At 42.2% G+C, this 27471-nt stretch overlaps 1 protein-coding gene across 5 annotated transcripts; it reads left to right on the top strand.

The window, feature by feature from the left end:
* The first annotated feature begins 1004 nt into the window (after positions 1-1004).
* LOC110499105 (eukaryotic elongation factor 2 kinase) lies at positions 1005-23646 on the top strand. Of its 5 annotated transcripts, none has more exons than XM_021576010.2 (19): positions 1005-1426; positions 4213-4494; positions 5179-5244; positions 6798-6898; positions 9555-9615; positions 11252-11289; positions 12298-12469; positions 12594-12743; positions 14896-15028; positions 15153-15280; positions 16520-16751; positions 17068-17135; positions 17245-17322; positions 17850-17924; positions 18362-18496; positions 18588-18776; positions 20652-20776; positions 20960-21138; positions 21286-23646. In XM_021576010.2, the coding sequence occupies exons 2-19, from the start codon at positions 4246-4248 to the stop codon at positions 21399-21401; spliced, it is 2295 nt and encodes a 764-aa protein (XP_021431685.1). In that variant the 5' UTR covers positions 1005-1426; positions 4213-4245; the 3' UTR covers positions 21402-23646. The 5 variants fall into 5 exon arrangements, with proteins under 5 accessions (XP_021431685.1, XP_021431686.1, XP_021431687.1 ...); XM_021576011.2 differs by lacking the exon at positions 17850-17924 and adding an exon at positions 17590-17649 and having other exon boundaries at positions 1006-1426; XM_021576012.2 differs by lacking the exon at positions 5179-5244 and having other exon boundaries at positions 1006-1426.
* The last annotated feature ends 3825 nt before the right edge of the window (positions 23647-27471 follow it).

The raw sequence follows: 27471 nt of genomic DNA, 5'->3' as shown, positions 1-27471 counted from the left end.
TGTCATTCTCTGGATTTATGGTGCTTTCAATACAACTGGAAACTCATGAAGTTAGTGATCTTCGGGTTGGAGCTCTGGAAAGAGGCCTGAGTTCCCGACTTGGAATTCTGAGCTTGTTGTCATTGCAGGCAATCTCAACGCTGTGCGTTACAGGGAATGCCAAGAGTGTGCAAAGCTGTCATCAAGGCAAAGGGTGGCTACTGAAGAATCTCAAATATAAAATAGATAGATTGTTTAACGCTTTTTTGGTTACTACATGATTCCATATGTGTTATTTCATAGTTTTGATGTCTTCACTATTATTCTACAATGTAAAATAAAGAAAAACCCTTGAATGAGTAGGTGTATACAATCTTTTGACTGGAACTATATATATATATATATATATATATATATATATATATATATATATATATAGCTAAACAGGTGGGGCTCAAAATGATGGGTCGCCCCTGCTTGTAATATAACTTATTGGGTCGCCCCTGCTTGTATGTAATATAACCTATTCTGGGAGCCTAGTGTGTGTGTGTGTGTGTACGAAATATTTTAAGTGGTTGTAAAAATTCACGATGTCAAAAATGAATGGCGGAAAAACGATTGTAACGATTTCCGTGTTTTACTGCTAGGTTTTATGGATATTATGACACATTTCCCCCAAAAAAAGTTGTGGATTTTTGTCAACCCTCCCGATTCAGGATATATCATTAACATAGTCATTGCACGCTTTGTGTAAGACCTATTGAAGATTGATATGTATTTATTACTATGGTGTGGATCGTTCTCCATTGTTCAGAATATACTGTACCATCTTCAGTCATATGCTTGGGTCAATAGCTTTTGACGAGAGAAAACCAAATATCCACCGAATATCAAATATAAAACACATTTTATCTTAGTAAATAACCTTGTTTATTTGTGTACAGTACTTGCAGTTTATATTGGCTCACTGCCAGCTGCACAAGAAGGGGTGTAGCCAGAAATACTTTGTGGCTGTCCTAGACTGCAAAGATACGTGCAGGGAGTACACGTCGCAGTGGCGGACGGGTGGACCAAGGGCGCCTTCAACAAAAAAAAACGTTTTGGAATGTGCAGATAGAGATGTCATGAATAGATGCAACATGATTCCTTGGTCTTGTTCTTCTATATATTTATATCTGAAACGTTCGACAACTGAACGTGGCCCAGGGAACAGACAAAACAGAGAAGCGCGACTCGCCCTGGATCCTCAGGCCAGAATCCACCACAGTCCAGCAGTGGTCCTCTGATTTGGCATGCACCTGGAGTAACAGCTGTCAAGCTAGCAACTACCTGAAAACTGCAAATACCGCCAGACAGACAAACCGCAGGAGACGAAGAGGAAGTTGGTGGAGGATTGTCAGGGCATGCATATTTTCATCAAGTAGCCTCTGTCCACGGTTCAGATTAGGTAAGCAATAGCAGTACTGTCTGTCTTTGAACACACGTGTTACGTAACTGCACTGCAGCAAATGTTTTATAAACCCGGGTCTTTACAATAATATTGTTAACAGGTGAATTGGCGACAAGGGTCTAGTATCAGCGTACAGCAGTGTGTCGTGTGGAGATTTGTGTCGTGACGATCGCCTGCACACCAATACGTGCCACGCGAGAGTTGGGTTGGCTACACAAGCAAGCTAACGTTACTTCTCACGCCATAACGTTATCAGAACTACGGGAAAGCAGTGTTCGACATGCGGGGGCGAATGACACTGTACCGATGTTGTGAAAAACTGACTTTCCGTGCAGGCTGCTATGCTACTTAAAAAAACTTGGAGGAAAATATTTGGCCACTGTAACTACTGCCGGCGTTGTGCCGAAAATCTCCACCTGCCAAAATCCCCCCCCACCCCCCCCCCCCCCTTCGCGTGAACGCGCACACTAAATTCTTCCATGCTTCGACTTGCTTGCTATTTGAGATTTCTGTTCTTCCCTCCCTTGTCAGTTTAGCCTACATTTCACTGATCTTAGTAGCAGAAAGCATTTTCATTTTATTTGTGTCCATTCAAGGCAGCTGCCAATGATCACGTTTGGCGGCATTTCATTATTTTTTCTGGCGGTTTGATCGCAGGGGAGGCACTAGTAAAGTGCAGTTTTCGGTTTGTTTCTAGTGTATTAGTCTATAAATACATGTCTTTGCCAAAATTTTAATCTCTCCCACGTCTTATTCGACTAGTAGTTGTTCTTAACTGTTTATTGCTTGCCTACATTTTACTCCCTCTGTTTAATATAACACACATACATTCATTTCGGTTGCCTATCTTAACGTTTGTTCCATATAAAGTATTTGACTCTAGTGACCAAATTAAGGAAATTAGAAGGTAGGTGGGTGGGTCGGCAGGCAAGAAAATGGCTTTACCGAACCCCCCACCCCAATTTTGTAACTAGAGTCAAACACTTTCTGTGGCACACATCAGAGTAAAATACTTTCTGTAGAATAAACTTCACGTAGGCAACCTAAATTAGTAATGAATGTATGTGTGTTATATTAAACAGAGGGAGTAAAATGTAGGTACGCGACATTTCAGAACACCTACTAGTCGAATAAGACATGGGAGAGATTATGAATTTTGGCAGATCTATTTATAAACTAATACACTTGAAACAAATAACTAAACCGAAAACTGCAAACATTGCTTGTGCCTTGCCCTGCGATCAAACCTCCATTTAAAAAAAAAACGCAGCCTAACGTGATCATTGACAGCTGCCTTGAAGGACACAATCGTTTTTTTTAAGGCTTTCTGCTATTAAGATCGGTGAAATGTAGGCTAAACTGACGGAGTGAAGAGCAGAAATCTCAACTAGTAAGCAAGTCCCAGCAATGAAGGGGGGATAATTCTGGCAGGGGGGGGGCACAACACTGGCACAACACTGGCACGGTGATACAGCTTCCCAGTGGGAAACACCTCAATTCGACAGGCACCTTGATACAAGGGTTAGATTCAGGCAGGCAGTAAATACATTTTAACCTTTCAGGTTGGAATGTACAGCTGCCGGGCCGAGCATCTGCCCCTTTGCCCTCCTATAAATAAGTGCCCTAGCAGCTCATAGATTTTTACATTTTTTTATGAATAACTTTTGAGTTAAATGTTTTGTTTATTTTCAATGTTTTAATTTTATATGTATTGAATTGCAAATCAAATTAGCAAATTTCGTAAACTCTTGAACAGCCATATACCACAGGTATGACAAAACATTTATTTGTACTGCTCTAACTAGTTGGTAACCAGTTTATAATAGCAATAAGGCACCTCAGGGGTTTGTGGTATATGGCCAATTTTCCACAGCTAAGGGCTGTACCCCCTCAGGCCTTATTGCTACAATGGCCATTTGCCTACATTTCAGATGTATCTTTCATGTTTATCTCTCACTTATGGACAGAGAAGAGGGCAAATCTACTTTTTTTTTTAAAGAGGCAGTTGTCAGCAGCCGAACAAACAGCATAACTAGCTAGCAGATGGACCTCATCATTCACTATCAGCTGATAGCCTCTCTTTTCCTGAAGTCAATTGTCTCCAGTAGTCAAGTTGAAAGGCCTAGCTGGCACTTGCTTGCTAAGAATGTCAGGAGTGAGTGTGTTGCAGAAAATAAGCAGGCCTGTAAATGTTGACATTTTGGCTACAGAGGTGGTTGGTGTGTATTTAGAGTTATGTATTATGGTGGTGCCGTTTTTTTTTTCTGAAGCGGCTCGGGATATTTTTGGGAAAACATACCTCAATCTAAAGATGGAAGATGTTGCTGTACCCCTAGTTATACCATTATCCAAAATAATTTAAATGTGGGCGTGGCATGTAGTGAAATGCTAATGAACGTTTCGTGTGGAGTTGTACCTTGTAGGAACTGCAGTCCGTATATAGACATGGAATTTACGGGTGTGATTGAGTGAACCCTGACCGAGCATTCCTACAGTCCTGCTGCATTTTTTAAAAATGGTAATGCCTGTAGTAATAATTATATCTTAGTTATAAAATAGTTGTAATATAGTTATTTTCAAAATTGTTCCTGTATGCAAAGTAATACTATCATCCACATGGGACAATTTCATTGTTGCATTTGTGATTGATTGAACACAGTTAAACACACTTAGCTAGATTGTCATTGACTCAAAAGCAGCCATCTGTCGGTTTGTCTCTGTGTGTACATTAATATTCACATCTTTGTGTGCGTGTACTTTTTTCTTGTGTTAACCCATCCCAGTACTCATCACACAGACCCCAGTCACCAGTCAACATGGAGGATGAACTGATATTCAGTATGGATGAGGTGGGCAGTGCCCAACGTAACCCACTGCAACAGAGGACCCCTGATCAACGGGCCCCATCTCTAAGCAACGCTTACGATAGCGACGAGGACGACTACTACATCTGTCCAATCACAGACGACCCTGTCAGCCAGGCCGAAGACATCTGTGGCTATTTAAAGAATCTCGTCCACAGCAAGCAGCTGTCTAACTCCCCCAAAAACTCCTTCTCCTACAAGGTGAGCAGCAGTAGTGTAGGTGCAATATTCACACGGTTCAGTACATTCTGAAAGTGCCATGGTGTGCTGGGCAAAAGCTGACAGGACAAGAGCTGACTTGTTGCTTTGTACTGTTGCTCTATTGTCAGTATGCAAAATGGTGCCCCTGCTCTCACTGCTAGAGATGTGGTCAGAACAATTCTGCCTTAGAGTGAGGGCTTTCTCCTTATATCTTTCTCTGCATGTCTGTGTATGTGTGCATCTGCTGTGGCTGAGAGCAGCAGCTCAGCTGCCTCTTGTCTGTGTGCTATTTCTCTCTCTCAGAATAGTAAGTACCCAAAGAGCGTATCTCCCTTCACATAATGATGTGATATGTAAACATCCCTCTCACAGTGCGACCCTTGGCCTTCTGATCCAGTAGGCCAGCCTGTAGAGTGGGCTTGATGTGAAGGAATTAATAGCCCTTCCTCATCAGCGTTATAGTTATACATACAGAGTTGGGAAGACTGTTAGAGATGTAGAATTTATGGGTCGCAAGGTTGGAACCAAGTTCCAAAACACATTCTACTGTCAATAAGGCCAAGAATTTCGTTTTCATGGAATGTTCAACAACATAGTCAACTAAACTCAATAAGTATTTTTCTCTGCTGCTCATGTATGGTTAAGTTGCTGATATAAAACAGTTAATTTCTCTACTCCACATAGAATGAAACGGAGAAAGAAACTCCACAACAGTCTGTCGGGTTTGGGGCGTTTTCTGACAATGCACGGGTACGTTAATCATCATGTTTCATCTACCCCTCCTTTTGCATCAGTGACTGCCTCCTTCCTCCTCACCTTCCTAACATTAATTTACTCTTTTTAAATCATTTATTCCTTCCTCCTTTCTTTTTCCATTGTACCTGTATGATCGTTTCCCTACCCAAGAAATGTGTTTTTTCCTTTAGTTATTAAACAAAAATCTAGATCCTTAATCCACCTAACTGTCATGTTTGATCTCCCCTAACCCATGCAGCAGTCCTCATGAATCTTATGAAGAGTTAGGCTAATGTAAATGTAATAAGCAGCAAGTAAGCACATTATGATAATGGTTGAAACAAACAGTATTGTTTCTCTTATTCTAAATGTAATTTTCAGCTCCAGTGCAGTAGAAAAGCAGCAACCAGGCATGCTGTTTATACAGTACCATAGTTTACCACTACTATATCTTATGTCTGGTGGTCCGGTTTTGTGAGGAGATGGTGCCTCTCATCACAAGGGTACAACTGCACCAGAGACGCAGTATATACCATCAACTGCGTGTGAAGGGACACGCAAACTTCAAGTGACCAGGGGCTGACGTGCAATATCTGGTGTATGTTTCTCACCAACCAGCAGTGGCCTTCAGCCTGTTAAAAACATGACCTTCATACATCAATGTAAATAGTTCAGGCTAAATATACACCAGCCTAAAATGCCACATGTTTGTGAGTAGGAGGGTGCTACTGTAGGGGAGGTTCAGGTTACTAACAGGTTTACGTTAATAGCTAATGCCACTTGGACCACTGTTAGTTCTGAGAGAGTGGAGTGCAACAGTCCAGAGTTTTTGGTTGGGAAAACCCCTGGCCCCAAGTGCTGGCTGTGGTTATTAGCTGGTTATTGTACAATGTAGGGCTCATGGGTGACTGCCAGATAGGACAGCTAGTGTGACACTTCTTAATCTTCCAGTAGGTCGTATGTGGTCAGAAAATACTTTTGGCCCTGTGTCATATAATCCTGTCCTGATTGAAGCAACCTTCCCATGATCCTCTGTTGATGTGTGTGTGTCTGTTTGCCATATCTCTCGCTGTATTTTGTTTTCCTCTATCAATTCAAAAGGGTGATTTGCATGTTCCTCAACACTTCCACAGAACCGGAAAGATTAGCAATTCACCTATCAGGACACTTAAAGATGGAATCCGCAGTAGGGCAGTAGCTCTACTGTCTGCCCCACCACCAGCGTGGTTGTATTTGTTTTGTTGATGCACCGGATGTGAGAAGCGTTACGCAATGTGGTAAATAAAAATGGCGGCACATATTCTGCGTGTGAAATGACGTCGGAGGGGGAAAAAAACTGTTTGTTGTTTGCAGTAACTTCTTTGTTTTTGTAATATTGCAAACTGCCGTGGCAGTTTCACCATTAAGGAGTCCAGCTTTAATCCTGCCATCTGGGTTTGTGTGTAGACAATGTATCTGTCTGTCATGTATATATCCCCAGTGTCTGACGCTTCCCTTAACATAAGCTGTATTACACAGTGAGTGTGATAGTTACCTAAAATATATGTCATGTTTCCCCATTGTCCCAGGCGGTGTGGAAAAGAGCCATAGAGAAGGCCAAGGCCATGCCTGACCCATGGGCTGAGTTTCACCTGGAAGAAGTCAAGACAGAGCCATGCATACGATACAGGTACATATTCCTGTGTTTGTGTGTCAGTGGGCTTGATCCCTACCCTGTACTAGAGTTTAGAGGTTGACCGATTAATTAGGGCCGATTTCAAGTTTTCATAACAATCGGTAATCTGCATTTTAGGACACCGATCATAGCCAATTATATTGCACTCCACGAGGAGACTGTGTGGTAGCAAGGAGCCAAGTTAAGGTGCTAGCTAGCATTAAACTTATCTTATAAAAAAACTATCAATCTTAACATAATCACTAGTTAACTAGACATGGTTGATGATATTACTAGTTTATCTCGCTTGTCCTGCGTTGCATATAATCGATGCGGTGCCTGTTAATTTATCATTGAATCACAGCCTACTTCGCCAAACGGTGGTGATTTAACAAGCGCATTTGCGGAAAAAAAGCACTGTCGTTGCACCAATGTGTACCTAACCATAAACATCAATGCCTTTCTTAAAATCAATACACAAGTATATATTTTTAAAGCTGCATATTTAGTTAATATTGCCTGCTAACATAAATATATTTAAACTAGGACAATTGTGTCACTTCTCTTGTGTTCTGTGCAAGCAGAGTCAGGGTATATGCAGCAGTTTGGGCCGCCTGGCTCGTTGCAAACTGTGTGAAGACCATTTCTTCCTAACAAAGATCGTAATTAATTTGCCAGAATTGTACATAGTTATGACATAACATTGAAGGTTGTGCAATGTAACAGTAATATTTAGACTTAGGGTTGCCACCCGTTAGATAAAGTACGGAACGGTTCCGTATTCACTGAAAGCATAAAAGTTTTGTTTTTCGAAATGATAGTTACCCGGATTTGACCATATTAATGACCTAAGGCTCGTATTTATGTGTGTTTATTATGTTATAATTAAGTCTATGATTTGATAGAGCAGTCTGACTGAGTGGTGGTAGGCAGCAGCAGGCTCGTAAACATTCATCAAACAGCACTTTCCTGCGTTTGCCAGCAGCTCTTCGCTGTGCTTCAAGCATTGCGCTGTTTATGACTTCAAACCTATCAACTCCCGAGATTAGACTGGGAATACTAAAGTGCCTATAAGAACATCCAATAGTCAAAGGTATATGAAATACCAATGGTATAGAGAGAAATAGTCCATTAATAACTACAACCTACAACTTCTTACCTGGGAATATTGAAGACTCATGTTAAAAGGAACCAACAGCTTTCACATGTTCTGAGCAAGGAACTTTTAGCTTTTTTACATGGCACATATTGCACTTTTACTTTCTTCTCCAACACTGTTTTTGCATTATTTAAACCAAATTGAACATGTTTCATTATTTATTTGAGACTAAATAGATTTTATTGATGTAGTATATTAAGTTAAAATAAGTGTTCATTCAGTATTATTGTAATTGTCATTTTTACAAATGTGTAAATATATATTTATAAATCGTCCGATTAATCGGTATCGGCTTTTTTTGGTCCTCCAATTATCGGTATCGGCTTTTTTTGGTCCTCCAATTATCGGTATCGGCGTTGCAAAATCATAGTCGGTCGACCTCTACTAGAGTTGTTGACAAATACACACCATCCCCCACCCGTGCCCTTTCTGAAGGTACAGTACATGATATCACTCCATTTCCAATGGCCCTTCCAAGTTTTCTTGGCCAGTGCACAAAGTTCCCTCGTGGCAGATATCAGGGCTGCCTGCCCACACCAAAACGCTTCGTTTGAAACCAAACGGTGCATTCCGGGGTCAGTCTTTCCAGTAACGCTGCACATCTAAGAATAATGCTATATCGTTGTTCCTGAGACATTGAACATTTCTCCAGGCATTGAGATTACATAGAACTCGCCCAAATTCTCCAGGCAGTGCAGCCAGGAGAACAACTAGAGGGATGCCCCCCCCCCCCTTTAGATAATAGGGGTTAGACTTCTGCATTCTCTAACGTGTTTGTTTGTATTACTAATCACCTCTTTCTTACTGTATGACAAAGCCCTGCCTAGACAGAGCCAGGTTAGGGGAGAGGTGTGTCTGGGTTGATTTTTAACCCGGTTGTAACCTTACTCTTCCTAAGCCTCTCTGGTCTCTTAGCTATTGGCTTTGTGCCATCTTCCTGTTCCATGCCTCCAATATGACAAACATGGTACACAGAGTTCTGGGCCGAGAAATACGCATGGAAGGGCAGGACAGACTGTGTAAATATTAGCCTTAGCCTCTGGGTCTGCTGTGTGTCTTCTTATCTGTGTATGGCTGACCCAGTCTCAGACAAACCAAGCTTTCAATATCAGTGTGTGTGTTTGAAATGTTCCCCTAATTTATTGTGACATGTAACATCAATATCATATTGGTGATAATGGCATTCCAACAGAACAGAGTACAAACAGGCATATTTGTTGAGTTTGTTGTTGGTAAACACACACTCAAATGGTTGACAAGAATTACAGGCTATTACCACAGATCTGAGGATAAGCAGCTCAGGTCCTGGTCAGAACAAATCCATGTACTGTTTGTTTCTATTTTCTGTCCTAATCCTGACTCCTTCAGTGTACATAGATCATTGTGGTCGAGGTTACACTTTCTAGTCATCACCATGTTGGTTACACAAGTCCAGAGTTCTGGCCCATATAGAATGGAATAATAATGTTTGATTAATGTTTGGTGAATGTTATTTGCTTTATCTTTCCTCAGGTACAATGCTATCACGGCGGCATGGTCTCAAGACACAGTGCACATCAAGGTTTCTGGCCAGGTATGCCTCCGCTCCTAAATCATCAGTAATCTATTATTGTATTATTGATCAGAACATATGTATGTGGAATATACAGTGAAGAAAAATAGAAATGCAACATGTAAAGTTTTGGTTTCATGAGCTGAAATAAAAGATCCCAGAAATGTTCCATACACACACGTTTTATTTCTCTCAAATGTTGTGCACCAATTTGTTTACATCCTTTTTAGTGAGCATTTCTCCTTTGCCAAGATAATCCTTCCACTTGACAGGTGTGGCATATCAAGATACTGATTAAACAGCATGATCATTACATAGGTGTACCTTGTGCAGGGGACAATAAAATGTGCAGTTTTGTCACACAACACAATGCCACAGATGTCTCAAGTTGAGGGAGTGTGCAATTGGCATGCTGACTGCTGGAATGTCCACCAGAGCTGTTGCCAGAGAATTGATTGTTCATTTTTCTACCATAAGCCGTCTCCAACGTTGTTTTAGAGAATTTGACAGTACGTCCAACCGCCCTCACAACCGCAGACCACGTGTAACCACGCCAGCCCAGGACCTCCACATCCAGGTTTTTCACCTGCAGGATCGTATGCGACCAGCCACCCAGGACAGCTGATGAAACTGGGTTTGCACAACCGAAGAATTTCTCCACAAACTGTCAGAAACCGTCTCAGAGAAACTCCTCTGCATGCTCGTTGTCCTCACCAGGGTCTTGACCTGTCTGCAGTTTGGCATTGTAACCGACTTCATTGGGCAAATGCCCACCTTCGATGGCCACTGGCACGCTGGAGAAGTGTGCTCTTCACGCCTGAATCCCGGTTTCAACTGTACAGGGCAGATGGCAGACAGTATGGCGTTGTGTGGGCGAGTGGTTTGCTGATGTCAATGTTGTGAACAGAGTGCCCCATGGTGGCGGTGTGGTTATGGTATGGGCAGGCATAAGCTATGGACAACGAACACAATTGCGTTTTATCAATGGCGATTTGAATGCTCCGAGATGCCGTGATGAGATCCTGAGGCCCATTGTCGTGCCATTCGTCTGCCACCATCACCTCATGTTCAGCATGATAATGCACGGCCCCATGTCACAAGGATCTGTACACAATTCCATGAAGCTGAAAATGTCCCAGTTCTTTCATGGCCTGTATACTCACTAGACATGTCACCCATTGAGCATGTTTGGGATGCTCTGGATCAACGTGTATGACAGCGTTTTCAAGTTCCGGCCAATATACAGCAACTTCACACAGCCATTGAAGAGGAGTCGGACAACATTCCACAGGCCACAATCAACAACCTGATCAACTCTATGCGAATGAGATGTCGCACTACATGAGGCAAAAGGGTGGTCACACCAGATACTGACTGGTTTTCTGTTCCATGCTCATAGTTTTTTTTTTTTAAGGTATCTGTGTCCAACTGATTTAAATCTGTATTTCCAGTCATGTGAAACCAATAGATTAGGGCCTAATACATTTATTTGAATGGACTGATTTCCTTATGAACTGTAACTCTTAGAAATGGTTGCGTTTTTTAATATTTTTGTTCAGTGTAGTGACACTGTTTACTTGAATGTGAACGTTTACAAAAGCTTGGTGAATTGATTGACTTTCTCGTATGATTGATTTGTAATTTTTGTTTCTCACAGCCTTTTGGACGCGGGGCCATGAGGGAATGCTTCAGAACGTAAGTTTCACTCATTATCTAACCTGTACCCCCGCACATTGACTCGGTACTGGTACCCCCCTGTATATAGCCTCGTTATTATTTTTATTCTATTTTTTACTTTATTTAGTAAATATATTTTTTACCTTATTTAGTAAATATATTTTCTTAATTCTATTTCTTGAGCTGCATTGTTGGTTAAGGGCTTGTAAGTAAGCATTTCAAGTTAAGGTCTACTATACCTTTTGTATTCGGCAAAGGTGACAAATACAATTTGATTTGGATTTAATTTGATTATCGTTCAGAATAATTAGTCATGTTTGCCATACAGTCTGAAAAGACGGCACAAGATGCACAGGTCCCCAATTCACGTTCCACAAGTATCGCTCTCAGACCCATTTAATCCAGCTTAGAGCAATACATAGATATCCAGATGGAACCAAACATTCCATAACTACAACATTCTAATTCACATTTTTTTATGGAATGTGATCACCATTAAACTTGTCATGGCACCCAGTAGAGTTCTCTATCTCAAACTGAGTTTGCTGAACTCTGGTCGAGCCTGACTTTTGCAGCTAAAGGCAGCGGGAATATTATTAATATTATGACCTTATTACGATTTGACCTCTTTCTGTGGGAACAGTGTAGGGGAGGCAATGAGGCATCCGTCATGTCTAGATCAGACCACTGGCAGTCCAATCCTTCCACAGAAGAACATCCCTCTCACAAACACACAGAGGAAATAAGCCGTTGCCCTCTAACAAGCCCAAACACTGTTTCTAACCACAAAAAAACATGTTTATGGTTATCATCAAAAATACACAATGCCCAAGAGATACACAATTTCAAAACCTTGAGAATATTGTAGGATTTAGTTGGGTAATACCATCTTAGTTTGTTGTCAGTCTGATACACAACTAACATTCTTCAGGGTTTACTTTTTTAAAACGTTCCTTTCATTTTAGTACAGTGCCGTTCTTGTCTTTCGTTGCCTCTTTTTCCATATTTCATTTCCTTCTTCTACAGGAAGAAGCTGTCTAACTTCTCCCATAGTAGTAACTGGAAGTGTGCGTGTAACTATGTGACGAAGCGCTACATGGAGCCTGTGGACAGGGATGTGTACTTTGAGGATGTCAGGCTGCAGATGGAGGCCAAACTCTGGGGAGAAGAGTACAACCGCCACAGGCCACCCAAACAGGTATGGATGGAACATTTTAATTAACCAATGAGTCATCCTGTTGATTGATAGATTGATTGATAGGATTGTGGATTTTCCACATTTTAAGTTAAACTAACCACTCCTCCCTCTCTCTCCCCCCCAGGTGGACATCATGCAGATGTGTGTGATTGAGATGATGGAGCGTCCAGGTAAACCTCTGTACCACCTGGAACACTACATAGAGGGGAAGTACATCAAATACAACTCCAACTCTGGCTTCGTCAAGGATGACAACATCAGGCTCACTCCACAGGTACAGTGGGTGTTACTACTGTAGATTTATTGTCCAACTCTATGTATAACTGCTGAGCTGCAGAAACCGAAGATGCATCTTCATCTTTCTGTTATCAATTGCTAGATTTTTCAATATAATAGATGCGGTAAAGAGGTCAATAGAACTTGATTATGTTTTAAGTTTTTAATTATCCGTGCCAATTTTTAGGTGCCAGCACGCATCTTTCTCATTCTAGTCAGTCAAGTGAGGCACTACATGGTCTAAATAACTCAACGGGCTAGTTTGCCTGTTTGTAAAGAGGGGGGGGGGGGGGGGCTGTACATTAATCCTGCTGCTCTGATTGGATAGAGTGATGCTGTATTTTGTCTGTTTCGGTCTGATCATTCAGACTGCTGCTGCCTCCTACTATGATATTTGACCTTTTATTGAACTAGGCAAGTCAATTAAGAACAAATTCTTATTTTCAATGGCGGCCTACCCCGGCCAAACCCGGACGACACTGGGCCAATTGTGCGCCGCCCTATGGGACTCCCAGTCACGGCCGGTTGTGATACAGCCCAGGATCGAAGCAGGGTCTGTAGTGACGCCTCTAGCACTGAGATGCAGGGCCTCAGACCGCTGTGCCACTCGGGAGCCCATAATTCAAATGGTAAAGACGTTGAGGACAGACACGGGTCAGACATGCACACCCCTCCGCTGAGTTCAATCTGCAGCTTGTTTGGTCTATAAACGTGCATGGAGATGGGTATTTTCTACTTAGGCATATTAAAACATTTAGTTTTTTTCGATCACGAGTATCATTCGATCCGACTATCAACTGTCAATTTATGGATACGAGGATGGCCATGTCAGCACACCCCTAGCTTGTATGGATGTCAACCCCAATACATGTTTATCATCGTCACCAATCAACTGCATTGTTGTTAAAAAAAGACTAAACGACCAACGCCAATTTCTGTATGTTAGCTATGCTACCAGCTTATACGAACGGGAGTTAGCATTTAGCAGTCACTTCTTCTAAACCTGAAAAGGAACAGCTTCTAATGTTATGCAGCGAAAACAGCGTCCTTCTTTCTCCTCATGGTCTGTGTTCCATTGACCTCTTTACCATATCTGTGCCTTTTCCCCTCTTTGTTCTGTGAACCTGCAACCTTTCCAAATATCTGTAAGCCGCCGTCTTTTTGTCGTCTGCCTGTAACCCTAGTATTTATCTTTCTGCCTGTAACCCTAGTATTTATCTTTCTGCCTGTAACCCTAGTAGTTTTCTTTCTGCCTGTAACCCTAGTATTTATCTTTCTGCCTGTAACCCTAGTATTTATCTTTCTGCCTGTAACCCTAGTAGTTTTCTTTCTGCCTGTAACCCTAGTATTTATCTTTCTGCCTGTAACCCTAGTATTTATCTTTCTGCCTGTAACCCTAGTAGTTTTCTTTCTGCCTGTAACCCTAGTATTTATCTTTCTGCCTGCAACCCTAGTAGTTTTCTTTCTGCCTGTAACCCTAGTATTTATCTTTCTGCCTGCAACCCTAGTATTTATCTTTCTGCCTGTAACCCTAGTAGTTTTCTTTCTGCCTGTAACCCTAGTATTTATCTTTCTGCCTGTAACCCTAGTATTTATCTTTCTGCCTGTAACCCTAGTATTTATCTTTCTGCCTGTAACCCTAGTATTTATCTTTCTGCCTGTAACCCTAGTATTTATCTTTCTGCCTGTAACCCTAGTAGTTTTCTTTCTGCCTGTAACCCTAGTATTTATCTTTCTGCCTGCAACCCTAGTAGTTTTCTTTCTGCCTGTAACCCTAGTATTTATCTTTCTGCCTGCAACCCTAGTAGTTTTCTTTCTGCCTGTAACCCTAGTATTTATCTTTCTGCCTGTAACCCTAGTAGCTTTCTTTCTGCCTGTAACCCTAGTAGCTTTCTTTCTGCCTGTAACCCTAGTATTTATCTTTCTGCCTGTAACCCTAGTATTTATCTTTCTGCCTGCAACCCTAGTAGTTTTCTTTCTGCCTGTAACCCTAGTATTTATCTTTCTGCCTGCAACCCTAGTATTTATCTTTCTGCCTGCAACCCTAGTATTTATCTTTCTGCCTGTAACCCTAGTATTTATCTTTCTGCCTGTAACCCTAGTAGTTTTCTTTCTGCCTGTAACCCTAGTATTTTTCTTTCTGCCTGCAGGCATTCAGTCACTTCTCGTTTGAACGTTCGGCCCACCAGCTGATCGTGGTGGACATCCAGGGGGTGGGGGACCTCTACACGGACCCTCAGATCCACACAGAGAGGGGGACAGACTTCGGAGACGGAAACCTGGGTACGGCTTTCTCTCACACAGTCAGTGTTAGCAACACAATGAGGAAGACTGACATTTTGAATTGTGACCCATCTTAGCGAAAGACTTTCAAATAGATTACAACATACGTGTGTGTGTGTTACAGGTGTGCGGGGCATGGCACTGTTCTTCCACTCCCACCTGTGTAATAAGATATGTAAGAGTATGGGGCTCACACCCTTTGACCTCTCCACTGCAGAGAAAAGCCAGCTAGACTGCACCAACACACTGCTGGTGAGACCATAGAAATACGGTGCATTCGGAAAATATTCAGGCCCCTTCCCTTTTTCAACATTTTGTTATGTTACAGGCTTATTCTAAAATGTATGAAATAAATAGTTTTCCTCATTGACACACAATACCCTTAACCTTATTAATAACCTTATTTACATAAGTATACAGACCCATGGCTATGAGACTCGAAATTGAGATGAGGTGCATCCTGTTTCCATTGATCATCCTTGAGATGTTTCCACAACTTGATTGGAGTGCAACTGTGCGAAAGGCACACACCTGTCTATATAAGGTTCCACAGTTGACAGTCCATGTCAGAGCAAAAACCAAGCCATGAGGCCAAAGGAATTGTCCGTAGAGCTCAGAGACAGGATTGTGTCGAGGCACAGGTCTGGGGAAGGGTACCAAAACATTTATGCACATTGAACTTCCAGAAGGACAACCATCTCTGCAGCACTCCACCAATCAGGCCTTTATGGTAGAGTGGCCAGATGAAAGCCACTCCTCAGTAAAAGGCACATGTCAGCCCTCTTGGAGTTTGCCAAAAGGCACCTAAAGGACTCTGACCATGAGAAACAAGATTCTCTGGTCTGATGAAACCAAGATTGAACTCTTTGGCCTAAATGCCAAGCATCATGTCTGGAGGAAACCTGGCACCATCCCTACGGTGAAGCATGGTGGTGGCAGCATCATGCTGTGTGGATATTTTTCAGCTGCAGGGACTGGGAGACTAGTCAGGATTAAGGGAAAGATGAACGTCAAAAAGGTCTCTGAATGTCCTTGAGTGACCCAGCCAGAGCTCGGACTTGAACCCAATCGAACATCTCTGGAGAGACCTGAAAATAGCTTCAATTTTCTATTTTTAATAAATTTGCTAACATTTCTAAAAAACTGTTTTTGCTTTGTCATTGAGTAAATGTATTCAAAAACAATTTAATACCTTTTTGGAACCAACCTGTAACATAACGAAATGTGGAAAAACTCAAGGGGTCTGAATACTTTCCAAATGCACTGTATAATCATCTTGAAGTAGAATCAAAGGGCATGTGGCTGACACAAAGCATCACATATCTCCTAGGTATAGCCACAGTCGTCATATTACCACAGAAATTATATCAGTACATTAGACAGAATACTACCTCACCACAGGCTAAGACCTCAGTCACTGTTTGCAGCTTTTATGCAGCTATTTAGAATGGTAATCTTTTAACAATATTTTCAACCCTCTACTCCAATCAGAAGTCGGCCCAGACGGTACTGAGGGGTAGTGAGGAACAGTGTGGTTTCACTCGTTTTCGTACTATATCAGGGGGCCGTGTGGCCCCACTTCTCTCCCACCTGTCGGAGACCTCGTCTGGGGATGACTCTATGAGTGACATAAGTGACTCCATCCCCTGCTCGCCCCTCGCCTTCCCCGGCTCTCCACTAGGACAGCACTTCTCTATGGGCTCCATGGGCAGGTCTCCTCTGGGTAAGAACAGTTTTTAGAGGTTATAGTTCACCCAAATTACAAATGTATCAAATATTTTGAAGATCTAGAATGTAATCTGTGGGCCTGTAAAATCAATGACCCACCATATGGGTTTGTTTTCTTCTTTTCAGCTCAGCATTAACATTATGTTCCAAATAGCATGCCTAAATCTCCATAAAACAGTTTTATTTGGTACCCTAGGCTAGAGTGCTCTGTTTGAGATATACATAGTTGAACTACTTCAACTTGATTTTAAAAAAGAAATAATTATCAGCCATTAAACATTTTAATCTAACGTCTGGTTTCTCACCCTCAGGTTGGTCTTTCATAAATGAGATGGATGAACGAGAGAAACACAACCGCAGCCACAGCCCAGAACACAAAGTCAGTCAAGGCTTTGTTGAAATGACTCTGGTGATTCTGATCACAAGAATGACATTAGTTATGGTTGGTTGGCATGTACTGAGGGCTGTGTTTTTTCTTCTTCCTGTAGGACTCAGAGAATGGAGGAGACAGTGGTTGTCCAAGTGAGAGGAGGAGTGAAGGGGACCCAACCGACCATGCAGATGGGGTATATCTTCTCCACACCAACACTTAGTCTTAGTGAACCTGTCCATCATAAATGCTTTATGGAAACTGTCAACTGCTGTAACTGTCAACTGCTGTTATTGTTCATGTTTGCTCACCATGACATGGATTCTTTCTTGACTCACCAGCATTTAAAGCTGTTCAACTATTACCCTTTGTATAGCTATGTTAGTGTGAACCTGGCCCTCTCTTTAGCTCTGTTTATGGCCTCTTAGCAGTAGGTTTTATACTGTATGATGTCACCATGTAGGCCCGCCCCCACCGCTACAACAGATACTACTCTGAGTCGGACGAGGACAGTGTGAGACGGGTAAACAAAAATAACGATGTCTAATCTTCCATCACCACCATAATCAACAAAGCCACCATCGCCATAATCAAATAATCCTGTCCTCATCCCTCTGTGTCACCCACTATCCCCTTGCTCACTAGTGTAGTGTTCCTGCTATCTAATCTTTGCCTTCATCCATGAGCTAACTGAGTTCTTGCTGCTGTCTGTCTCCTTACTAGAGAAAGGTTCTCAGCAGATCTTCCCCTAACCCAAACTTAAACTCTCCTGCCATAAACACCCCCAACAGCCAACCGGTGATTCCCTGCCCTCTGCATGAAGGCCTCTAACACAGGCCTCTCCCTCTAGTGTGGAGCAGCTGTTGATTTGAAACTTGCTTGTTTTCTAATGACACATGCTTAGTATTGGCAAAAGTTTGAGTGCACCCAAAAAACTGAATGCAAACTTGTTGAAACACAACAGAGAAATCACCAGCAGCCCTGTGTTTTAGTCTAATTCCTTGTTTGGCCTATCCATGTCAACATGTCTACCTGCCCCAATACTTATTAAATCACCTAACCAATCAATCAGTCTAACTGCATGTTCACCAGAATCATGTTCTGCCTCTTAGTGCATGCCTGGAATGTGAAATATGATTTGTATTAGTGCTTGAGTTGTTGTTACTTTGAACAAGCAATACTATAGATTCAGTGCTTCATTGTCAATTTCCTAAACTCTGTGTGTCTGTGTCCAGCTGACAGATGATAAATGGAGTGTCTACCACTCGTCTCGTTCTCACGTCCACCGGCCATCCTGTGTTGCTGTGGAGATGGAAAGACTTGACTCGCTGATCCTGGAGAAGAAGATTGGCAAGTCCATCCTGGGGAAGGTGAGTGGCGCGCACGCACGCGCACACATACCCGCTCACCCACCCACACACTAAAAACACACACTATATCTCCTCTGGACTCTTCCCCCAGGTGCACCTGGCGATGGTGCATTACCACGAGGCTGGTCGGTTCTGTGACAAGGAGGAGCAGTGGGACCAGGACTCAGCCATGTACCACCTGGAGAGAGCCGCCATGTGTGGGGAACTAGAGGCTATCGTTGCCCTGGGACAGTGTTACCTACAGCTGCCACACCATATACTGTCAGAGATGGAGCTAGAGGTATTTAATCAAATCAAATTGTATTAGTCACATGCGCCGAATACAACAGGTGTAGTAGACCTTACAGTGAAATGCTTACCTATGAACCCCTAACCAACAATCCAGTTTTTAAAAATTCAGATAAGAATAACAGATGAAAGTAACAAGTAATTAAAGAGCAGCAGTGAAATAACAATAACGAGATATACAGGGGGGTACTGATATAATGTGCAGGGGCACCGGTTATTTCAGGTAGTATGTACATGTAGGTAGAGTTATTAAAGTGATTATGCATAGATGACAACAGAGAGTAGCAGTGTTGGGGCGGGGGCACTGACAATAGTCTGGGTAGCCAATTAACTAGATGTTCAGGAGTCTAATGGCTTGGGGGTAGAAGCTGTTTAGAAGCCTCTTGGACATAAACTTGGTGCTCTGGTACTGCTTGCCGTGCGGTAGCAGAGGGAACAGTCTATGACTAGGGTGGCTGGAGTCTTTGACTATTTTTATGGCCTTCTGTTGACACCACCTGGTAGAGAGGTGCTGGATAGCAGGAAGCCTGGCCCCGGTGATGTACTGGGCCGTTCGCACTACCCTCTGTAGTGCCTTGCCGTCGGAGGCCGAGCAGTTGCCATACCAGACAGTGATGCAACCAGTTAGGATGCTCTCGATGGTGCTGCAGTAGAAACTCTGAGGACCCATGCCAAATCTTTTCAGTCTCCTGAGGGGGAATAGGTTTTGTGGTTCTCTCTTCACAACTGTCTTGGTGTTTTTGGACCATTCTAGTTTGTTGGTGACGTGGACACCAAGGAACTTGAAGCTCTCAACCTGCTGCACTGTAGCCCCGTCGATGAGAATGGGGGCGTGCTCGGTCCTCTTTTTCCTGTAGTCCACAATCATCTCCTTTGTCTTGATTACTTTGAGGGATAGGTTGTTGTCCTGGCAACACACGGCCAGGTCTCTGACCTCCTCCCTATAGGCTGTCTCGTTGTTGTCGTTGATCAGGCCTACCACTGTTGTGTCATCGGCAAATTGAATGATGGTGTTGTAGTCGTGCCGCGCCATGCAGTCATGAGTGAACAGGGAGTACAGGAGGGGACTGAGCACGCACCCCTGAGTGGCCCCTGTGTTGAGGATCAGCGAAGCGGATGTGTTGTTACCTACCCTTACCACCTGGGGGCAGCCCATTAGGAAGTCCAGGATCCAGTTGCAGAGGGAGGTGTTTAGTCCCAGGTCCTTAGCTTATTGATGAGCTTTGAGGGCAGTATGGTATTGAACGCTGAACTGTAGTTAATGAGTAGCATTCTCACGTCCAGGTGGGAAAGGGCAGTGTGGAGTGCAATGGAGATTGCATCATCTGTGGATCTTTTGGGGCGGTATGCAAATTGGAGTGGGTCTCTGAACTCTGAAGCTCTGCCAGTGTGACCAAGGCCTTTCTTCCCCGATTGCTCAGTTTGGCCGAGCGGCCAGCTCTAGGAAGAGTCTTGGTGGTTCCAAACTTATTCCATTTAACAATGATGTAGGCCACTGTGTTCTTGGACCTTCAATGCTGCAGAAATGTGCCTCGACACAATCCTGTCTCAGAGCACTAGGGACAATCCTTTACGAGCTCATGGCTTGGTTTTTGCTCTGACATGCACTGTCAACTGTGGGACCTTATATAGACATGTGTGTGCCTTTCCAAATCATATACAATCAATTGAAATTACCACAGGTGGGCTCAAATCAAGTTGTAAATGACTTTGTCATTATGGGGTATTGTGTGTGTAGATTGAGGATTTGTATTATTTTTTTTTATCAATTTTTGAACAAGGCAGTAACATAACAATGTGTATTAGAGAGGTGTCTTTTGAATCTCTCTCTGTTATCACATGCTACATGTTGCTGTCTTGTCATCAGGACAACTCAGGGAGCCGTATGAAGGGCTTTAAGTTCCTTCTGCAGGCTGCTGAGGCAGGACACAGATCCTGCATGATCCTGGTGGCCAGGGCCTTCGACACCGGCATCAACCTCTCACCAGACAGGTCAGCGACTGGTGGAACATATATCAGTATCAACTTGTGATGGGCTGTGTCTAAAATGGCACCATGTTTATTGATTAGCCTACATGGTGATATCTACCTAGAGATCTGAGAAAGATTAGAATTGATCAGGACTGTGAAATGGATATTATAAATACTATTATAAGCCTTCTCTGGGGTTCTCAGGTCCCAGGACTGGAAGGAGGCGATGAGATGGTACAACTGTGCCCTGAACATGACAGACTATGATGAGGGGGGCGAGTTTGACGGCATGCAGGACGAGCCTTGCTACCAGCTGCTGGCCAGAGAGGCTGAGATGTACCAGGAGGGGGGCCACAGCCTGGACCCAGACCCACAGAGAGCAGGTAAGATAGAGCAGAGAGAACCACACCTGAGCTTAGAACCTAGAACTATTAGCCAACGGTCCTAACTCGAGCCTTCCGTGTGATAACCTTTGTTGTACTTACAGTAACGAACCAAAGACTCACTTTCTCTCTCTCTCTCCTGTGCAGGTGATCTGTTCACAGAGGCAGCAGACGCAGCCATGGAGGCCATGAAGGGCCGACTGGCCAACCAGTACTATATGAAAGCAGAGGAGGCCTGGGGCATGATGGAGGAAGAGGAGTAGGAGACGGGCTGGCACTCTGCAAGGCCAAAGGAATCGGCTAAAGCAGAAACAAGCTGGCACCCAGGATAATGTTGTGATGGATTTTCCTCCCTAATGGTTTAAAGTTTACAGACACATTTACTGTGTGATTTCCAAAATGCTGTGTGATTGTTTGATCTGTATATGACCTTTTATGCAGCCGTCCTCTAGCCTAGCTATCTTTCTTGGTGCTTCAGAGGGAATTATGTCTGGTTCTTGCCTTGTACATTTTTCCTCTTTTCTATTCCTGTCCCCCATTGCCCTTTGGACTAATGAATATGGTTGCATTTCAGAGGCAATTTACCTAACTAAAAATAAGCAATTCAAACTAGAAAATGACACTTCCTAAAAAAGAATGTGCTTGCTAGCTTAAAGGGATATTTTAGGATTTTTTCAATGAGGCCCTTCATCTACTTCCCCAGAGTCAGATGCACTTGTGGATATGATTTTTATGTCTTTGTGTCCAGTAAGAAGGAAGTTGGAGGTAGTTTTGTGTGCCAATGCTACCTAGCATTAGCACAATGACAAAGTATATGGGTATCTGCTAGCATGCTAGTAGATACCCATAGACTTAGAGTAATTGTGTTAAAGTTAGCCGTGTTAATATTTGTAGCTGAAATTGTTACAGATAATTAGCATTGTAAGTGTCTACCATTGTGTTCTTACGGTTGGCATTGAATTCATGATAGTCTATACAAATGAATTGAAGTTGGGATAGCCTAAATATTTTGAAGTTGGTATTGTAGTTTATTCCATGGGTCTCATTCAAACCCATGTTAATATATGGTAATGTGAAATGGTTATAGTATAAAAAATCTGAATGCAATCACGCTAAGTTGATTTCAAAGTCTGGTTGGAGTTGATAGCTAATCATCCCTTTCTTACGGCGTGCTTCAGTTCGGCTGGCCCTTAGCCAAACTCGGCTAGCCAAACTGAACTAGTGTGCTCACATACACCCTTAAAACACATTCGCTCGAAAAACAGAACGAAAAGTGCCAATAGTACTGTTTGTCCATTTTGAGATGAAGTAGGAAGTTTACACTTCTTCAGAATAGTCCGAATTAATCTAAGATAACTCAAGAAATGTCATTCATTTTGATGTTTTTGCCTAGGAGATCTTAGACCCGCAATTTTACATCTAACTAGGATGTTTGGTGCAGTATTATTTTATGAAAACAAGTCATCTCTCGTTGAATGACAGACTTTATGGAAGAATCCCTACTGTTGACCTACAGTAGACTTCGTTCGGCTCCAAACTTTGGCTTGCCTCCAAAAAGAAATGTGTGCCAGAACAGCCGGGAAAAAAACGAATCGAAGTCCGAACCGTCACAAAATGTCGTCATAATATATGCACAAATTCTACCAAACTGTTTCGGCTGGAAAGTGTGCAGACGCCTTTTAAAAATACGGTGACAATTTCAGAAATGAAACTGTTACTGCAAGTTCAGGTGAACACAAAACAACTCAAATATATCAAAATGTCTATACATTTCAGCTGTTTCAAAAACATTGCTCTGCTATTAGTATTTTTACTGTATAAATGTTGGGCTCAACGAGAAAATTCTGCTTACACTGCCCTGCTTAGAGGGGGGCAACGGTCGGCCGAGTGTCGTGTGCGACCTCCGGAGGTAGCGTTCGAGACGTGAGAAATGTGCAAGTTTACATTACGATTATGTCTCTCGAGAATCCCTCAATTCTCCTTAATACTCGTCAATGAGAATAGACCCTTAAACGGTTCAAGAGGAGATGCGTTTTGACTTTTGACTAAAAGGGCCATTAACTAAAAGGTAATGGTCCTTTTATTGCCATTAAATGCATTAGATCATGTAAAAAAAAAATGTAGTTCAAAAAGTATAAATGCTCTAAAATGAATACATTCTCAAGCAATCTAAGTTTGGGCTGGTTGGTTGTATGTTTTTAAAGTTTTGAGTTCATAACTTAAATCGTTTAAGCTCTAGAGCGGGCGGAAGATATCCAATAATAAGAATGCATATTACATTTTAAGAAATCTAGAGTGGTCGTGCCTTCAGCAAGCACATTAATTAATGTTTGATTCATGAAATTAACATTTCTTGAACAAATGTTGTTTACTTTGTGTTGGTTTTGCCTAACACTTTTATAATAGAGGGCACTTGTTGCATTGTTTGCATACTTATATGAATGCATGGAAGTAGCTATATGTAAATGTCTTGACTCTGGAATAAATATGATTTTATTGCATTGTAAATGTTTTTTATTTATTTATATATATATATACAGTGCCTTGAGAAAGTATTCGGCCCCCTTGAAGTTTGCGACCTTTTGCCACATTTCAGGCTTCAAACATAAAGATATAAAACTGTATTTTTTTGTGAAGAATCAACAGCAAGTGGGACACAATCATGAAGTGGAACGACATTTATTGGATATTTCAAACTTTTTTAACAAATCAAAAACTGAAAAATTGGGCGTGCAAAATTATTCAGCCCCCTTAAGTTAATACTTTGTAGCGCCACCTTTTGCTGCGATTACAGCTGTAAGTCGCTTGGGGTATGTCTCTATCAGTTTTGCACATCGAGAGACTGACATTTTTTCCCATTCCTCCTTGCAAAACAGCTCGAGCTCAGTGAGGTTGGATGGAGAGCATTTGTGAACAGCAGTTTTCAGTTCTTTCCACAGATTCTCGATTGGATTCAGGTCTGGACTTTGACTTGGCCATTCTAACACCTGGATATGTTTATTTTTGAACCATTCCATTGTAGATTTTGCTTTATGTTTTGGATCATTGTCTTGTTGGAAGACAAATCTCCGTCCCAGTCTCAGGTCTTTTGCAGACTCCATCAGGTTTTCTTCCAGAATGGTCCTGTATTTGGCTCCATCCATCTTCCCATCAATTTTAACCATCTTCCCTGTCGCCGCTAAAGAAAAGCAGGCCCAAACCATGATGCTGCCACCACCATGTTTGACAGTGGGGATGGTGTGTTCAGCTGTGTTGCTTTTACGCCAAACATAACGTTTTGCATTGTTGCCAAAAAGTTCAATTTTGGTTTCATCTGACCAAAGCACCTTCTTCCACGTTTGGTGTATCTCCCAGGTGGCTTGTGGCAAACTTTAAACGACCCTTTTTATGGATATCTTTAAGAAATGGCTTTCTTCTTGCCACTCTTCCATAAAGGCCAGATTTGTGCAATATACGACTGATTGTTGTCCTATGGACAGAGTCTCCCACCTCAGCTGTAGATCTCTGCAGTTCATCCAGAGTGATCATGGGCCTCTTGGCTGCATCTCTGATCAGTCTTCTCCTTGTATGAGCTGAAAGTTTAGAGGGACGGCCAGGTCTTGGTAGATTTGCAGTGGTCTGATACTCCTTCCATTTCAATATTATCGCTTGCACAGTGCTCCTTGGGATGTTTAAAGCTTGGGAAATCTTTTTGTATCCAAATCCGGCTTTAAACTTCTTCACAACAGTATCTCGGACCTGCCTGGTGTGTTCCTTGTTCTTCATGATGCTCTTTGCGCTTTCAACGGACCTCTGAGACTATCACAGTGCAGGTGCATTTATACGGAGACTTGATTACACACAGGTGGATTGTATTTATCATCATTAGTCATTTAGGTCAACATTGGATCATTCAGAGATCCTCACTGAACTTCTGGAGAGAGTTTGCTGCACTGAAAGTAAAGGGGCTGAATAATTTTGCACGCCCAATTTTTCAATTTTTGATTTGTTAAAAAAGTTTGAAATATCCAATAAATGTCGTTCCACTTCATGATTGTGTCCCACTTGTTGATTCTTGACAAAAAAATACAGTTTTATATCTTTATGTTTGAAGCCTGAAATGTGGCAAAAGGTCGCAAAGTTCAAGGGGGCCGAATACTTTCGCAAGGCACTGTATATATATATATATATATATTATTTTTTTAAACTGGCAAATCGGCGCCCAGAAATATCGATTTCCGATTATTAAAACTTGAAATTATTAAAACTAATTAAATCAGCAATTCCGATTGATTGGTTGACCTCTACTACCAACTGCTAATTGAGTGTATGTAAACTTTTACCCATTGGGAATGTGATGAAAGAAATAAAAGCTAAAATAAATAACTCTACTATTATTCTGACATTTCACATTCTTAAAATAAAGTGGTGATCCTAACTGACCTAAGGGTAATTTTTACTAGGATTAAATGTCAGGAATTGTTCAAAACTGAGTTTAAATGTATTTGGCTAAGGTGTATGTAAACTTCCAACTTCAACTGTATCTGATAAAAAAAAAAAAAATCTTAACCTAAACACTAGCTAACCACACATGGTTGATGATATTACTAGTTTAACTAGCTTGTCATGCGTTGCAAATAATCAACTTTAATTTATCGAATCACAGCCTACTTCGCCAAATGGGTGAAGTAGGCTTTTCTTGCGTTCAGTGTAAACAGAGTCAGGGTGTATGCAGCAGTTTGGCTCGCCTGGCATGTTGCGAACTGTGTGAAGACTATTTCTTCCAAACAAAGACCTTAATTAATTTGCCACAATTTTACATAATTATGACATGACATTGAAGGTTGTGCAATGTAACAGCAATATTTAGACTTCGGGATGCCACCCGTTCGATAAAATATGGAACGGTTCCGTATTTCACTGAAATAATAAAATGTTTTGTTTTCGAAATGATAGTTTCCGGATATGACCATATTAATGACCTAAGGCTCGTATTCCTGTGTGTTTATTATATTATAATTAAGTCTATGATTTGATAGAGCAGTCTGACTGAGCGGTGGTAGGCAGCAGCAGCTTCGTAAGAATTTATTCAAACATTCATTCAAATCAAATTTTATTTGTCACATACACATGGTTAGCAGATGTTAATGCGAGTGTGGCGAAATGCTTGTGCTTCTAGTTCTGACAATGCAGTAATAACCAACAAGTAATCTAGCTAACAATTCCAAAACGACTACCTTATAGACACAAGTGTAAGGGGATAAAGAATATGTACATAAAGATATATGAATGAGTGATGGTACAGAGCAGCATAGGCAAGATACAGTAGATGGTATTGAGTGCAGTATATACATATGAGATGAGTATGTAAACAAAGTGGCATAGTTAAAGTGGCTAGTGATACATGTATTACATAAAGATGCAGTAGATGATATAGAGTACAGTATATACGTATACATATGAGATGAATAATGTAGGGTATGTAAACATTATATTAGGTAGCATTGTTTAAAGTGGCTAGTGATATATTTTACATCATTTCCCATCAATTCCCATTATTAAAGTGGCTGGAGTTGAGTCAGTGTGTTGGCAGCAGCCACTCAATGTTAGTGGTGGCTGTTTAACAGTCTGATGGCCTTGAGATAGAAGCTGTTTTTCAGTCTCTCGGCCCCAGCTTTGATGTTGAGTGTGAGGTTATTTTCCTGACACCACACTCCGAGGGCCCTCACCTCCTCCCTGTAGGCCGTCTCGTCGTTGTTGGTAATCAAGCCTACCACTGTTGTGTCGTCCGCAAACTTGATGATTGAGTTAGAGGCGTGGGTGGCCACGCAGTAGTGGATGAACAGGGAGTACAGGAGAGGGCTCAGAACACACCCTTGTGGGGCCCCAGTGTTGAGGATCAGCAGGGTGGAGATGTTGTTGCCTACCCTCACCACCTGGGGGCGGCCCGTCAGGAAGTCCAGTACCCAGTTGCACAGGGCGGGGTCGAGACCCAGGGTCTCGATCTTGATGACGAGCTTGGAGGGCACTATGGTGTTAAATGCCGAGCTGTAGTCGATTAACAGCATTCTCACATAGGTATTCCTCTTGTCCAGATGGGTTAGGGCAGTGTGCAGTGTGGTTGAGACTGCATCGTCTGTGGACCTATTTGGGCGGTAAGCAAATTGGAGTGGGTCTAGGGTGTCAGGTAGGGTGGAGGTGATATGGTCCTTGACTAGTCTCTCAAAGCACTTCATGATGACGGAAGTGAGTGCTACGGGGCGGTAGTCGTTTAGCTCAGTTACCTTAGCTTTCTTGGGAACAGGAACAATGGTGGCCCTCTTGAAGCATGTGGGAACAACAGACTGGGATAGG

The sequence above is a fragment of the Oncorhynchus mykiss genome, chromosome 20 (assembly GCF_013265735.2).
Source record: "Oncorhynchus mykiss isolate Arlee chromosome 20, USDA_OmykA_1.1, whole genome shotgun sequence".
Lineage (NCBI taxonomy): Eukaryota > Metazoa > Chordata > Actinopteri > Salmoniformes > Salmonidae > Oncorhynchus > Oncorhynchus mykiss.
This window is presented reverse-complemented; position numbering and strand designations above follow the sequence as displayed.

Coding starts and splice junctions, on each gene's coding strand:
- LOC110499105 (XM_021576010.2), top strand. CDS start 4,246: ATGGAGGATGAACTGATATTCAGTATGGATGAGGTGGGCAGTGCCCAA. Junction 6,899..9,554: donor GAGCCATGCATACGATACAG/GTACATATTCCT, acceptor ATCTTTCCTCAG/GTACAATGCTATCACGGCGG. Junction 17,925..18,361: donor ACACCCCCAACAGCCAACCG/GTGATTCCCTGC, acceptor GTCTGTGTCCAG/CTGACAGATGATAAATGGAG.